This window comes from Bos mutus, chromosome 19 (assembly GCF_027580195.1).
Source record: "Bos mutus isolate GX-2022 chromosome 19, NWIPB_WYAK_1.1, whole genome shotgun sequence".
NCBI classification, from domain to species: domain Eukaryota; kingdom Metazoa; phylum Chordata; class Mammalia; order Artiodactyla; family Bovidae; genus Bos; species Bos mutus.
The window spans coordinates 36892072-36906559 of NC_091635.1; the positions used below are offsets into that span (position 1 = coordinate 36892072).

At 51.4% G+C, this 14488-nt stretch overlaps 1 protein-coding gene across 1 annotated transcript; it reads left to right on the plus strand.

Moving 5' to 3' along the window:
- The first annotated feature begins 1957 nt into the window (after window positions 1-1957).
- LOC102266439 (L-xylulose reductase-like) lies at window positions 1958-4767 on the plus strand. The gene is made up of 8 exons (XM_070388868.1): window positions 1958-2013; window positions 2057-2154; window positions 2637-2791; window positions 2907-2949; window positions 3026-3125; window positions 3226-3290; window positions 3382-3499; window positions 3619-4767. Exons 1-8 carry the CDS (start codon window positions 1962-1964, stop codon window positions 3720-3722), a joined length of 735 nt encoding a protein of 244 aa, XP_070244969.1. The 5' UTR covers window positions 1958-1961; the 3' UTR covers window positions 3723-4767.
- Window positions 4768-14488: the final 9721 nt, after the last annotated feature.

Consider the following 14488-nt stretch of genomic DNA (forward strand, 5'->3'; position numbering starts at 1 on the left):
GGTGCAGTGTACAACCCTGGGCAAGGAGGCAAGAGACAAAGGGCTGGGGTGGGGCCGTCCAGGCAATGGTAGTGCTGGGTTGAGAGAACAAAGGGCATTTCTGCTCAGCCTCAGGGCTTCCAGAGCAAGGTCTGTGCCAAAACTGATCTGGATCGGTGCAACTGGCCCACTCTGGGAGTTGCTGATGGACAGGAAAGCTTGGCATGCTGCAGTCCATGGGGTCGCAAAGAGTCGGACACAGCTGAGCTGAACTGAACTGGCCCACAGAGGATCACGGGACAAAGAAAGGATTTGGACACCATTCTGGGGGGCCAGGAAAAGCCAGTGAAGGGATCTGAGCTGACGTGCCTCTCAGGAAGGACAGGCTGGGGACTGCCCCACCCCCCCCCTCCCTGCCTCTTGGCTTCTGGCAGGCAGATGGCAGGGTCCAAGGTTAGGAGCAGAAGGCAGGGTTAGGTGGGAGCCCAGAGGGGATGGGCAGTACCACATGACCAGGTCTGGTAGGGAGAACTCACTTGGTGATCCTCCAGGGGCTTCTCAAATCTGTGCCTCCTGCTGACCCCAGGCCACCGTCTCCTCCAGACAATCCACCTCTCTGGGCCCAAAGCCACATGACCCAGGGGCCCTGCAGTCACCAATTGCTTACATAATCCTGGCCAAAGAAGGCCCTCAGGGCAGGTTCTAGGCTTTCCCACCATGATCCACAGAACAAAGCAGCTTTAACAGTGGAACCAGTGCATGCATGGACATATGAGCACACATATATCTCTAACTGACCCTAAAGCTCCAGGAAGCAATGCTTTCCCTTGTGGGCCACAGGTACCCTAATGACCCCAAGCCTAGCCTATGCCAACCTATCCTAGTTTTTGAAGTACTAGTGACCTTCTGTGGGTGGGTCGGACGAGTTAGTGTCTCAACACCCTTTGCAGCTAAAGTGCACCTTTGCTGTCCTTGGGCTCTACTTCAGGCTTATCAGTTCAGTTCAGTCACTCAGTCGTGTCCAACTTTTTGTGACCCCGTAGACTGCACCATCCGAGGCTTCCCTATCCAGCACTGAATCCCGGAGATTGCTCAAGCTCATGTCCATCAAGTCGGTGATGCCATCCAACCATCTGTCGTCCCCTTCTCCTCCTGCCTTTAATCTTTCCCAGCATCAGGGTCTTTTCCAAGGAGTCAGTTCTTCGCATCATTTCTTCTTCAGGCTTACAGGTTTGTCCAAACCCTTTCGCTCAAAGCACTACAAGTGAGCTTGCATGAGCTGCTCCCAGGTCTGGGGGAGGGGATCATGTGATCCTTTTAGCCAGACTTTTATTCTCAGAAACAAAAAAAGGGTTAGCACTGCGTTCTCTTTCACGAGGTACCTTCTCTCTGATAAAGTGAAGAAGTGAAGTGAAGTCGCTCAGTCGTGTCCGACTCTTTGCGACCCCATGGACTATAGCCTACCAGGCTTCTCCGTCCATGGGATCCTCCAGGCAAGAATACTGGAGTCGGTTGCCATTTCCTTCTCCAGAAGATCTTCCCGATCCAGGGATTGAACCCGGGTCTCCCGCATCATAGGCAGACGCTTTACCGTCTGAGTCACCAGGGAAGTCTAATACCTTCTTTCCGGTATTAATTACCACATCTGATTCTATTTATTTATTTATTTATTTTTGTAATAACCTACTTGGGAAGGGAAAAAAGTATGCGGGGCCCGCTAACCTTTTTTTCCCTCCGGTTGAAGTGCCGCTGAGAAGACAATCTGGTTGATAAACTCTGCCCCAGGATCGGCGACGACTCTATGTGCCTCACCTCGGCCGCGCCCACTCCTTTCGGCCAATCGCCCCCGCGGGGAGACCACTATTTGAATATCCCCGCCCGCGGCGGGACACCACCCTGCGATTGGCCCGCCGCGCCCCGACCCGCGCCCTTCTAAACCCAGGAGCGCCGCTCAAGATTCGCAGTGTGGCCACCGGAACATCATGGATTTGAGACTCGCGGGGCGCTGGGCGCTCGTCACCGGGGCGGGCAAAGGTGGCCGGGGATGGGTACCCTCACTCATCCGCGCTCCTCGCAGGCATCGGTCGCAGTATTGTCAAGGCGCTACACGCGGCTGGCGCCCGAGTGGTGGCCGTGAGCCGGACCCAGGCCGACCTGGACAGCCTGGTCCGCGAGGTAGGCGCCGCCCTGTCCCAGCCCAGAAGGCAGCAGCGGGGAGCTGAGGGCGGCCCATCAGGGACACACGGGAGCTGGGCGCTGGGGCTCACCAAGGACTCTTAGCACCCCCGCCCCTCGCCGGACGCGCGGAAGAACGGCGACTCCCCCTGGACTTAGGAGGAGGCAGAAATGGCTGCTTTGCTGGGCCAGAGGCGCTCTGGTGCTGGGAGGAAGTAGACTGGCTGGAGGCGGGGCTAGATCCCTGATCCTGAAGCCCCGAGTTGAGTTGCCCAAAGGCCAAGTTAACTGTCTCCCGACAGCACCCTGGGAGCCCCAAGAAGGCGACTGGTTCCCCTGAGACCCCTAAGCCCCTACCCCTGGGAGACTGAAAGGTCACGAAAACACAGTCCCTCTCCCTTGAATGGGAGAGGCCCAGCTGTAGCCCCTCCGGGGCATGGAGTCTCTGGTCGATGTGCCCCCTTACCACATAATATACACAGTGCCCCGGGGTAGAGACCGTGTGCGTGGACCTAGCTGACTGGGAGGCCACGGAGCAGGCGCTGGGAGGTGTTGGCCCTGTGGACCTGCTGGTGAACAATGCAGCTGTGGCGTTTCTACAGCCCTTCCTGGAGGTCACCAAGGAGGCATATGACATGTAAGCCGGGGGTGGGGTGGGGTGGGGTGGGGTGGGGTGGAGGCGCCCCTGGGGAAGGGCTGTCTCCTGCTGCAGGGCCTCAGTCCCTGACCGGGGTCTGTCCATGTGCCTCCAGGTCTTTCAATGTGAACCTTCGGGCGGTCATCCAGGTGTCGCAGGTGCGCTGGCTTCAGGGCAGGAGTGGGGATTGCTGGGTGATGCCAGCCCTGCCTCATCCTTCTTCTGCCATTTCAGATTGTGGCCCGAGGCCTGATAGCTCGGGGAGCCCCAGGGGTCATCGTGAATGTTTCTAGCCAGGCCTCCCAACGGGGACTGACTAACCACAGTGTCTACTGTGAGTGAGCCCGGGCTGTGCCCTGCCCCCACTCCCCCCCCCCGCAACCCCCCATCTGAGCAGGCAGCTCAGGCTCCACACGTGCCGTCCCTCCTCACAGGCTCCACTAAGGGTGCCTTGGACATACTGATCAAAGTGATGGCTGTGGAGCTTGGGCCACACAAGGTGAGCCCCAGTGGGACGCCTCCCATCGCCCAGTCCCTGTGCTCAGAGAGCCTCAGCCCACCGAGTTGACCCCCTGCCTGTGCCAGTGCAGATCCGTGTGAATGCAGTCAACCCCACGGTGGTGATGACACCCATGGGCCAGGCCGCCTGGAGTGACCCTCAGAAGGCCAAGGCCATGCTGGACCGAATCCCCCTTGGCAGGTTTGCCGGTGAGTTGGCCGGGAGCCCGGCTGGGAGTCACGCCAGTGGCCTGCTCAGGTGAGGGGTGGGAGGAAGGGACGAAGGGCAGCTCCTTCCGTGCACGTCCTGAACCGCACCTTGCCCGCAGAGGTGGAGAACGTGGTGGACACCATCCTCTTCCTGCTCAGTGACCGCAGCAGCATGACCACAGGCTCCACTGTGCCAGTGGATGGGGGCTTCCTGGCTACCTAAGCCCCCCCCTCCATCCCCACACACCCCTGTTCCATGCTGAACCCACCTTTACCCCCATCCCCCTTCCCCATCTCTTCAGGAAACATGATTGTTCTGTCCAGTCTGCACACTCACACTTAGGCTGCAGTCATGTGGCCGGAAGATGCAAAGCTCAGAGCTGGGCATGGGGACGAGTCCCAGGTAGAGACACCTTTTCAGCTCTCATCCTGGGCCAGTGGCAGCCTGGCTCTCCTGCCAGAGATTTTCGGGCCTGGCTAAGTCCCTGGCAGACATGTAGGACCTTCCAGAAGGCCAGCTTCTAAGGAGGGTAGTGAATTTGACCAAGGATGGCTTTTGGCCCTGTCCGGAGGCCTCTAGGGTGGAAGCGGTGGTGTTTTTAACGTGAATGTTCATTGGTATTCCTTAAGTCAGCGCAGAAAACAAAAGTGAGCCCTGAGCAGGCTGCGTGCTGGAGCTTCACTGCTTTGTTCACGGTTGAATGACTTCTTTGCCGAATCAGGTGGTGGTTTTCAGTTACTGAGAGAATATTCCCTCAGCATTGTGAGTCCTTCACCATGTACAGGGCATAGTCCATCGCAAGATCCAGCTGTAGAATTTGCCAGCTTCCATGGTGACATATTCCCTCCTGTTTGATGTCCTTTAGGTGGAGCTGGCACAGAGATATCTGTCCTCCACTTTTCCATGCTGTCCTCACCGCACAGACACAAAAGGCTTACACCCAAAAGCACAGATAATAGTACCTGTACAAAAAAGTTTAGAAAGTGATGGGTTTTGAGTATTTGTTAATTTCATTTTAAAATACAACTGATTTCAAGTTTATGTAATTCTTAACAGTGGTTACTTAATAACTCACTAGCAGAATTCCTGAAATCCAGCTGTCCACCCTCTGCACACCACTGCGGGGGAGCTGAGTGTCACTTAGCTTCATGTCACAGATCTGCCCAGAGTGGTTCCTTGCAGGCCCCAGGGGTGAAGTCCTAGTGACAGGCCGGGCCGCCCCTCACCTCCCACCGTGTCTGCCCAGCAAACCCAAACTGTTGACCCGTCTGCCACCCCTCCTGTCCTCTCCACACCTCCACAGCTGCACAACGCCCTCCCTCTGGATGGTGTGTCTTCGTGAACACTCAGTTGAGTGACCCCTGGCCTTGGCCTGGGCTCCACAGGGCCCCCTAGGGCCTGACTGCAGACTGTACTGCGCCACCCCTGGGAGCTGCTGAGGGGTGCTGTGCCCTCCCAGAGGCCTGAGGTCAGCACAGGAGGGGCTTGCTTTATCCAGAAGGGGCCAAGTACACTCGCTCCCACTCACTCCCATACTCACTTGCATTCCATAGGGTCCCTCCTATGAAGACTGAGAGAGCTCATGTGGCTTTGGGCTGGGGGGTGGGGAGTGTCAAGCGCACCTGCTCTGTACCCTTGGTTGGCAGGGGTTGGGGGCCTAGGACCCCCAGGGTGGAGGAGTAGGCAGGGAGAGACCCGGGCAGGGCAGGTAGTGAGTCGAGAACAGGAGATGATGAAGGTTTATTGTATAAAATAAGAAGGGGCTGCCCCATCATGGGGCACAAGGACAGAACCCACCCCCCCAAAACTCCCTCATCTGGGAAGCCCATCCTGGGGTTGCCCCGGACCCGCCCCTACAGCCTGAGGGAGATCCTGCTCCCTTCTGGCCTCCAGTGGGGGCCAGGGGAGGCTGGAGCTGTGTCCCCACGAAGATGAGGCAGAGCAGACAGGACCCCATGGCCCCCGCAGCGCCCCTGGAGCAGCAGCCTCATCCCCAAGCTTCTTCCCTTTCCCCACCCCCACCACTCCCCCACAGCGGACTCAAGGACACATCTCAACACAACAGATACAGGCAGGAGGGGGCTGCTCTTCCGGAAGTGGGGGCTCTAGAAGACCGTGCACTTCTTCCCTGGCTTTTTCACAGGGGGCGGGCAGAGCACAGCCCAAATGGCCTCGTCGAACACTGTCTTCAGGCCCTGCTGGGTCAGGGCTGAGCACTCCAGGTACTTGACAGAGCCTGGGGGCAGCCAGGAAAGAGGAGAGGGCAGGGCCACACCTTGGCTTCGCTGGACCGGCCTGCACTCCCATACCTGCTCCACCGGCCCATCCCCTAACCAGACCACCTTCCTCCACATCCACACCCAATGTGTGGGTGTCAGGAGAACCGTTCCGTCGCTCCCACCCACTGCGTCCTCCAATGTGCTGTGATTCGTGGCTCTGTCGTGTTCAACTCTTTGTGACCCCAAGGACTGCAGCATGCCAGGCCTCCCTGTCCATCACCAACTCCCAGAGTTTACTCAAACTCCTGTCCATTGAGTTAGTGATGCCATCCAGCCATCTCATCCTCTGTTCTCCCTTCTCCTCCCACCTTCAATTTTTCCCAGCATCAGGGTCTTTTCAAATAAGTCAGTTCTTCCAATCAGGTGCCCAAAGCACTGGAGTTTCAGCTTCAGCATCAGTCCTTCCAATGAATATTCAGGACTGATTTCCTTTAAGATCAACTGGTTGGATCTCCTTCAGTCCAAGGGACTCTCACGAGTCTTCTCCAACACCACAGTTCAAAAGCATCAATTCTTCGGCGCTCAGCTTTCTTTATAGTCCAACTCTCACATCTATATATGACTACTGGTAAAACCATAGCTTTGACTAAACGGACCTTTGTTAGCAAAGTAATGTCTCTGCCTTTTAATATGCTGTCTAGGTTGGTCATAACTTTCTTCCAAGGAGAAAACATTTTTAATTTCATGGCTGCAGTCACCATCTGCAGTGATTTTGGAGCCCAAAACAATAGTCTGTCAAGGTTTCCATTGTTTCCCCATCTATTTGCCATGAAGGGCTGGGACCAGATGCCATGATCTTCGTTTTCTGAATGTTGAGTTTGAAGCCAACTTTTTCACTCTCCACTTTCACTTTCACCAAGAGTTTAGTTCTTTTTCCCTTTCTGCCATAAGGGTGGTGTCATCTGCATATCTGAGGTTATTGATATTTCTTCCAGCAATCTTGATTCCAGCTTGTGGTTCATGCAACCCAGCATTTCTCATGATGTACTCTGCATATAAGTTAAATAAGCAGGAAGACAATATACAGCCTTGACGTACTCCTTTCCCAATTTGGAACCAGTGTGTTGTTTCACGTCCAGTTCTAACTGTTGCTTCCTGACCTGCATATAGGTTTCTCAAGAGGCAGGTCAGGTGGTCTGGTATTCCCATCTCTTTCAGAATTTGCCACAGTTTGTGGTGATCCACACAGTCAAAGTCTTTGGCATCGTCAGTAAAGCAGAAATAGATGTTTTTCTGGAACTTTCTTGCGTTTTTGATGATCCAACAGATGTTGGCAATTTGATCTCTGGTTCCTCTGCCTTTTCTAAATCCAGCCTGCACATCCAGAAGTTCACAGTTCATGACTCTTGAAGCCTGGCTTAGAGAATTTTAATCATTACTTTACCAGCATGTGAGATGGGTGGAATTGTGCCTAGTTTGAGCATTCTTTGACATTGGCTTTCTTTGGGACTGGAATGAAAACTGACCTTCTCCAGTCCTGTGGCCACTGCTGAGTTTTCCAAATTTGCTGGCATATTGAGTGCAGCACTTTCGCAGCATCGTCTTTTAGGATTTGAAATAGCTCAACTGGAATTCCATTACCTCCACTAGCTTTGTTCGTCGTGATGCTTCCTAAGGCCCACTTGACTTTGCATTCCAGGATGTCTGGCTCTAGGTGAGTGATCATGTTGTAGCCACGCGTTCTGGGAAACAAACTCACTCAGAAGGACGGTGCAGATAGTGCAGCGCAGGTTATTACACCGGCGGGCCCAAGGCAGAGTCTCCTCTAGCCAAGGACCCCAACCAGTTTTTGTGAAAACCTTATATACCCTAATGTACATGCCCAAACCTACCTCCCCAAATTCCCTGAAACTAGTCTGAACAAAGGAAAAGAAAGATACAATCAAAGTTAATCTGTGATTCATATGCCTTAGGTAGTTCAGTTCAGTCACTCAGTCGTGTCCGACTCTTTGTGACCCCATGAACTGCAGCACACCAGGCCTCCCTGTCCATCACCAACTTCTGGAGTCCACCCAAACCCATGTCCATCGAGTCTGTGATGCCATCCAACCATCTTATCCTCTGTCGTCCCCTTCTCCTCCTGCCCTCAATCTTTCCCAGCATCAGGGTCTTTTCCAATGAGTCAGCTCTTTCAGTTAGGTGGCCAAAGTTGGAGTTTGAGCTTCAGCTGGAGTTTCAGCTTCAACATCAGTCCTTCCAATGAACACCCAGGACTCATCTCCTTTAGGATGGACTGGTTGGATCTCAGTGGACAATTAATAGGCTTGTGCTCATACCCCAATAAGCATAATAGAATTATGATTCTATTCGGTTACACAGATAATTAGGGTATTCTTTTAGATGACGGAGAGTCTAGGTACGAGACCTGGGGCTCTTCCTTCCAGGGGCCTGGTTTTCCAGTTGGTATGTCGTTTCCGTAGATACTAGGCATGTAACTCAAAGTCCACAGTCCGGCCCAGGATGGAGTCCTGCTTTCCAGATGGAGCCTGCTCTGTCAGTTTCCTCCTTCATTCCCCACTCTTGATGCTCTTAATTCATAGTATGAGCATCATTCATAGGGATATATTGGACCCTGGCTCTCTGACCACCAATTTGGGAGAACGACACCAACCTTTGGGTTACAAAGTTCATAATACATTGTAAAATGCAGGGTCCACAAAGCAGAATTATCAAGGCAACTATAACAATGGTAAATATAGTTTTCCACCAATCCCCCTTCACCCAAGATAGGACCGAAGTCCAGAAAGGAATGTTTTCATTTGACATTGCTTTTACCTGGTTTTTCATGTCATCTAAAGCAGCTGATACATAACCAGATAAATCAGGAATGTATACACAACATTCAACTTTAATTATAGCACAGGTCCCTCTTTGTACTGAAACTCTGGTTAGTCTCAAGATGATACCAGCAAGTCCTTGTAGCAGCAGTTGATTGTAGAGCTTCACCTCTGTTTCTTCTTTAAGATGCTCTTGGTTTCACGGGGCTCAGTGGGGTCCTTTTGTGTAGTCCACTTGGTGTCCTCCGGGTCTGCGTGGTATGCTCTCTTCACCCTCGTGTGGTGGATCCTGGGAGTGACACCTGCAACTTTAACTGCAGTAGGGCTGCTTAGAGCAACAGTATATGGACCCTTCCAATGTGGGGCCAAGGAGTCTTGTTTCCAGTCCTTGACCACACCTGACCCCCGGGCACAAATTCGTGAATCTGTTCCCCAAAGGGGAATGGCACCCTTCCTTGTACAAACTTAGTTACCTGATTTATTACCTTACCCAGTTGTTCCATCTGCTGTGAAATCTCATCTCCCCTTACCTGAAGCAAATTTGTTGACAGCTGTTTTATTATGGGAGGGGGTCTCCCATACACAATTTCATATGGAGAAGAGCCATGGGACCGTGAGGTCATCCTGAGTCTTAGTGGAGCCATTGGAAGCAAGTCCACCCAGGAGCAGTCAGTCTCTATGATCCATTTTGGACAGTGTCTCTTTAAGTGTCCAGTTAATTCATTCCAGCATCCCAGAACTCTGGGGCCTATACGCAGTGTGTAGTTTCCATTTGATGTTTAAAGTTTTGCTTATTTGTTGTACTAAATCAGCTACGAAAGGCAGGCCATTGTCTGATCCAATGCTGGTAGGAAATCCAAATCTAGGAACTATCTCCTATCTGCCTAAGCAGGCACTGGACTACTTCTGATGCTCTTTCAGTCCCGGTAGGAAAAGCTTCTACCCATCCTGAGAATGTACATACCATGACCAGCAGGTAGTGTTGGTGAGGTTTCATTTCAGTGAAGTCCACTTCCAGGTGTTCAAAGGAAGCCTGCCTTTTAGCTGAATCCCAGAGGTTTCCGTCTGTGCTGATAGGCAGCATTGACCTGTGAGCAGGCAGTGCAGTTCTGAGATTCTGTCCTGCATAGAGAAGAGAGGCGGGGAACCAAGAAATATTTTTGAATTAGCTCTTCCAGTTTATCATGGCCTAGGTGAGTCGCTTGGTGTGGTTGGCTTACCAGAGTGGGTGCCAGTTCCTCTGGTACCAATAATTTGCCACTTGGCAATTCCCACCATCCCTTTTCAGTCTAGATGGCCCCTTCCGCTTTGGCTAGTTGGTTTTGGGCTTCACTGTATTTTGGAGAGTCCAGTGTTAGGTCAGGCAGCTCCGCCAATACAAGAGCTTTAATAGGGGCTTCACTTTTCACCCCCAAGCCCTCAACTGTTTGTTTAGGGGTTTTATCTGTCAGTCTGTTTCCCCGAGCCTGGGGGGTATCCTCTTTTTGACGTCCTTGGCAGTGTATGACTGCAACCACCTTTCTGGTTCCCAGGCAGCATCTAATAGGGTCAGAATTTCTTCCTTATTTTTAATATCTTTTTCACTAGCTGTCAAAAGGCCTCTCTCCTTATACAGAGCCCTGTAGTGTGGCAAAAGCATGCCTGGAGTCTGTGTAAATGTTTGTCTTCTTACCTTTTGACAGCTGGAGGGCCCGGATTAGAGCATATAGTTCGGCCATTGAGCGGACCAGTGTGATGGCAGAGAGCCAGCCTCAACGATGGTTTCTTCCATGACTACTGCATATCCCGACAGTCATTGTTCTTGTTTCACCAGGCTAGTGCCTTTGGTGTACAGGACCAATTATGGGTCTGGGATTGGCCGCTCTCTCAAGACAGATCTGGCATAAACTTCTAGGATTTCCTTGTAATCATGTGAGGGCCCACCTTCTCCTACAGGAAGGAGAGTGGCTAGATTCAGGGCCTGACAAGCCTCAGTAGTAACATGGGGGTTCTCACATAACAGTATTGAGTAACTGAGTAATTACTCAGTTACTGGTATCGAGTAATCCAGGATGTCGACAGGTATTTATGGGGGCCCCCTCAGAGGAGAGTGCTGACCTCATGCGGGACTTTACGATCAAATCTTGGCCCAAAGTCAGCTTGGTTGTCTCCCAGACCAGTAAGACAACAACAGCAACTGTCCATAAGCATCGCAGCCACCCAGTGGCAACATTGTCCAGCTGATTAGAGATAAGTCACTGGTCTGTCCCATGTCCCCATAGTCTGGGACAGCACTCCCATAGACACCTTGTCCTTTTCAGTCACATGAAGAGTAAATGGCTTAGCAAGGTCTGGCAGGCCCAAGGCCAGTGAGTGCTGATGTAATTGTATAGGGTTTGAGTTCTATTACCAATGGGACTTGTTTTGCAAGCCCGGGGCGGAGGGGTTGTCTTCTGCCCAGACCTCAGGGACCTGTTGAGTTAACTCTCTCTCTCTCTCAACTGTGTAGCCCATCCAGTTTCCCTTCAGGGAGATTGAGCAACCTCCATTCATCTTGAGGGGTTACCGAGAGGGAGAGTAAATAGGTGGTTGAGCCCACTCAAAGAGTGTGTCTTTCATGGGGGGAAAGGTCACTTGTGCCCCCAATTTAGACAGCAAGTCTCTTCCCAACAAAGGCACATTCAGAGATGTATAAAAATTCATGAGTCACTTGGTGCCCTACATCTGACATTTTTGGGGTAGGCTTGAGGCACAAAGGCTGCATTTATCACCATCTGAGACCCAGTGGGCTCCGGATCTATTGGCGTATAAACTCTATAGGCCTCGCGTAGTCTTTCATAGAACTCAGAGGGTGATTCGCTTTCCCTTTGAATCACTTTGGAGAGTTTTGTGATACTCATAGCTTTTCGGGCCCCCCTTGTGAGGCCTTGTAAAATAGTCACCCAACATCTCTCCAGGTGGCCCCCCTTCCTCTGTGGTACAGTCCCAGCTGGGCCTCTCACTGGGGTGGCTAGTTCTGCCCACTGCTGCGCGTTTGCAGTACCCTCAGGTGCCATTTCTCTTAACCATTTTTGGCCTCAGTTAGGATCCTGTGTCTTCCCTCAGTGCTGAAAAGGGAGACTAGTAGTTGGATTATGTCTTCCCATGTAGGGCGGTGGGTTCGAAAACTAGTCTCCATTAGCCTAATTATGACTTGTGGCTCCTCCGAGTACAGTGGAGTGTGTCTCTGCCAGTTTAATACATCCGTAGAAGAAAATGGCTGGTAATAATAAGCTACAGGGGGTGGATGGTAGTGCCCACATGTGTCCTGAACCAGAGGCTATTGTAGCTCTCTGAGGGGCATCTGTAGTGGGCTTCTTTCCCCCTGCTCTTTGGCGGAGCGCAGCCTCTGACTAATTGCTGTGTTTTCTTCCTCCTTACCATCAGTACACACCGGGAGAGGTGGATACAATCTAGGAGGTCCACCTGAGGTGGAATTCTGGGGGCACTGACCGGAGGTCTCCATCGCTGGGATCGGAGCCTGCTGAAATGGCAGCTCTACGATCTCCAGGAGAGCTGGCGGAGGAGCAGCGGCTGCTGCAGGACCTTCACCTGGCCCTGGATCGGGCATTAAGGCAGCCTCTGGTCCTGGTGGAGCACTGGGCGGTGGGCTCGTCATTCTCCAGTGTGGGGGAGGGGTCAGGTCATCCCGGTCCAAATCCTGTAGAACTTCTTCTTTTTTTTTTTTTTATCATCAGTCAATTTTTGTGCCATTAATATTTCCCCTTCCCTTCTGGGTACAGAACCTTGTCCAAGTAGGAGGGTCTTGAGCTAACCCTAGCCATGAGTCAATATATGGATATTGATATCCATATATCAGTATGGCTCTCCTGTGACTACTGTATAGACTGCTTCCACTATTTTTGAGTTCATGGTGTTCTCTGGTGGCCACCCTACTCCCATAGGGGGCCATTCGACCTCACAGAGTATGTGGAGGTGGTTAGGCTTCATCTTCACCCCATAGTCTCCTCCAAATCCCTTCTTTAAATTTTTAATCCTGCAGTCCAATACAGCTGCCTTAGAATCATTTCTTCCCATCTTGCTTACCTTCTCAGACTGTCTTCTACTTTTCCTTTTTGTTCTATGAAGTTCTTGGCACCATACGTACTTCTGATATTTCCACTCAATGAAACACTTAAATTGCCATTGGGGTTTCCTAATTGGGGTGAGAGGAGCCTTACCTGCCAGATCTCAGAGGGAGAAGGGGGATCAGAGTGTCTTCACCTGCCAGTCAGCACTGCCAAACCAGAATACCACGTGGTCCAAAACTGTTTCTCCCTTAACTTTTAAGTCCATTCTGCCTTGGTGGGCTTGATCAGGAGAAGATGAAAACACAGATGGGTTAAATATCCCACATCCCAGGCTGTCTCCGGAAAAGCCAATTCATACTCACTTATGTGTCCCCCTCCTTCTAGCCTGATAATTCCGAGGGGTCAAGAATTTCACAGCAGATGGGACGCCTCCTTGGGGAGGGCAGAATACAAGCACACAAAGACCAAGTTTTTCTCCTAACAATCTCCTGGAGATAGCTTGGTAATAATTTTCCCCAAGACAGCATCGACACTACCTCCTAAATGACATTCACAAATTTCCTTCCTAAGCCCTAACACGCTTGTCAACCTGCATACCAAGCAATCGCTCCCACCTGCCTATTCCAGGCTCCTGTGGGTCTGTGCCCCTTCTAGTCCCTCCCAGGGGGGTGATCAAGCCCCCTCTTCCACCTTCCCGGGTGGGTTCCTCCTCACCTGAGCGCTCAGTTCCCCTGCTGCCGTCCACTACCTGCTAACATGAAAGGTCCGGGTGTTGAGGAGCAGAATCCTTCCAGAAGGGCAAGGCACCTTCCCCCCTCTAGAAGATTCAAGCCGCAAGCCCTCAGAGTAGTCCCAAAGGGGACCTGTCTCCTCAAAGTGAGGAGTTTCCCGGCCAATGCACCAAATATAGCCACGCATTCCAGGAAACAAACTCCCTCAGAAGGACAATGCAGATAGTGGAGTGCAGGTTATTACACCTTCGGGCCCAAGGAAGAGTCTCCTCTTAGCCAAGGACCCTGACCAGTTTTTCTGAAAACCGTATATACCCTAAGTGTATGTGCCCAAACCCACCTCCCCAAATTCCCTGAAACTAGTCTGAACAAATGAAAAGAAAGATACAGTCAAAGTTGACCCATGATTCATATGCCTTAGGCCTAGGTAGTTAACAGTGGACAATTATCAATAGGCCTGTGGTCATACCCCAATAAGCATAATAGAATGTATGATTCTATCTACACAGATAATTAGGGTATTCTTTTAGGTGATGGAGAGTCTAGGTACGAGCCCTAGGGCTCTTCCTTCCGGGGGCCTGGTTTTCCAGCTGGCATGTCATTTCCATAGATACTGGGCATATAGCTCAAAGTCCACTGTTGGGCCCAAGATGGAGTCCTGCTTTCAAGATGGAGCCTGTTCTGTCTGTTTCCTCCTTCAGTCACACCATCATGATTATCTGGGTCATGAAGATCTTTTTTGTATAGTTCTTCTGTGTATTCTTGCCAGCTTTTCTTAGTATCTTCTGCTTCTGTTAGGTCCATACCACTTCTGTCCTTTATTGTGCCCATCTTTGCATGAAATATTCCCTTGGTAGATCTCTAGTCTTTCCCATTCTATTGTTTTTCTCTATTTCTTTGCATTGATCACTGAGGAAGGCTTTCTTATCTCTCCTTGCTATTCTTTGAAACTGTGGATTCACATAGGTATATCTTTCCTTTTCTTGTCTTTCGCGTCTCTTCTTCTCACAGCTATTTGAAAGGCCTCTTCAGATAACCATTTTGCCTTTTTGCATTTCTTTTTCTTGGGGATGGTCTTGATCCCTGCCTCCTGTACAATATCAAGAACCTCTAACCATAGTTCTTCAGGCACTCTGTCTATCAGACACAATC

What these genes read in the sequence shown, in the direction of transcription:
- LOC102266439 (XM_070388868.1), top strand. Translation starts at nt 1,962, where the DNA reads ATGGATTTGAGACTCGCGGGGCGCTGGGCGCTCGTCACCGGGGCGGGC. An exon ending in GACTAACCACAGTGTCTACT is followed by an intron (nt 3,126 to 3,225) that starts GTGAGTGAGCCC and finishes CCCTCCTCACAG; the next exon opens with GCTCCACTAAGGGTGCCTTG. An exon ending in CCCCCTTGGCAGGTTTGCCG is followed by an intron (nt 3,500 to 3,618) that starts GTGAGTTGGCCG and finishes CCTTGCCCGCAG; the next exon opens with AGGTGGAGAACGTGGTGGAC.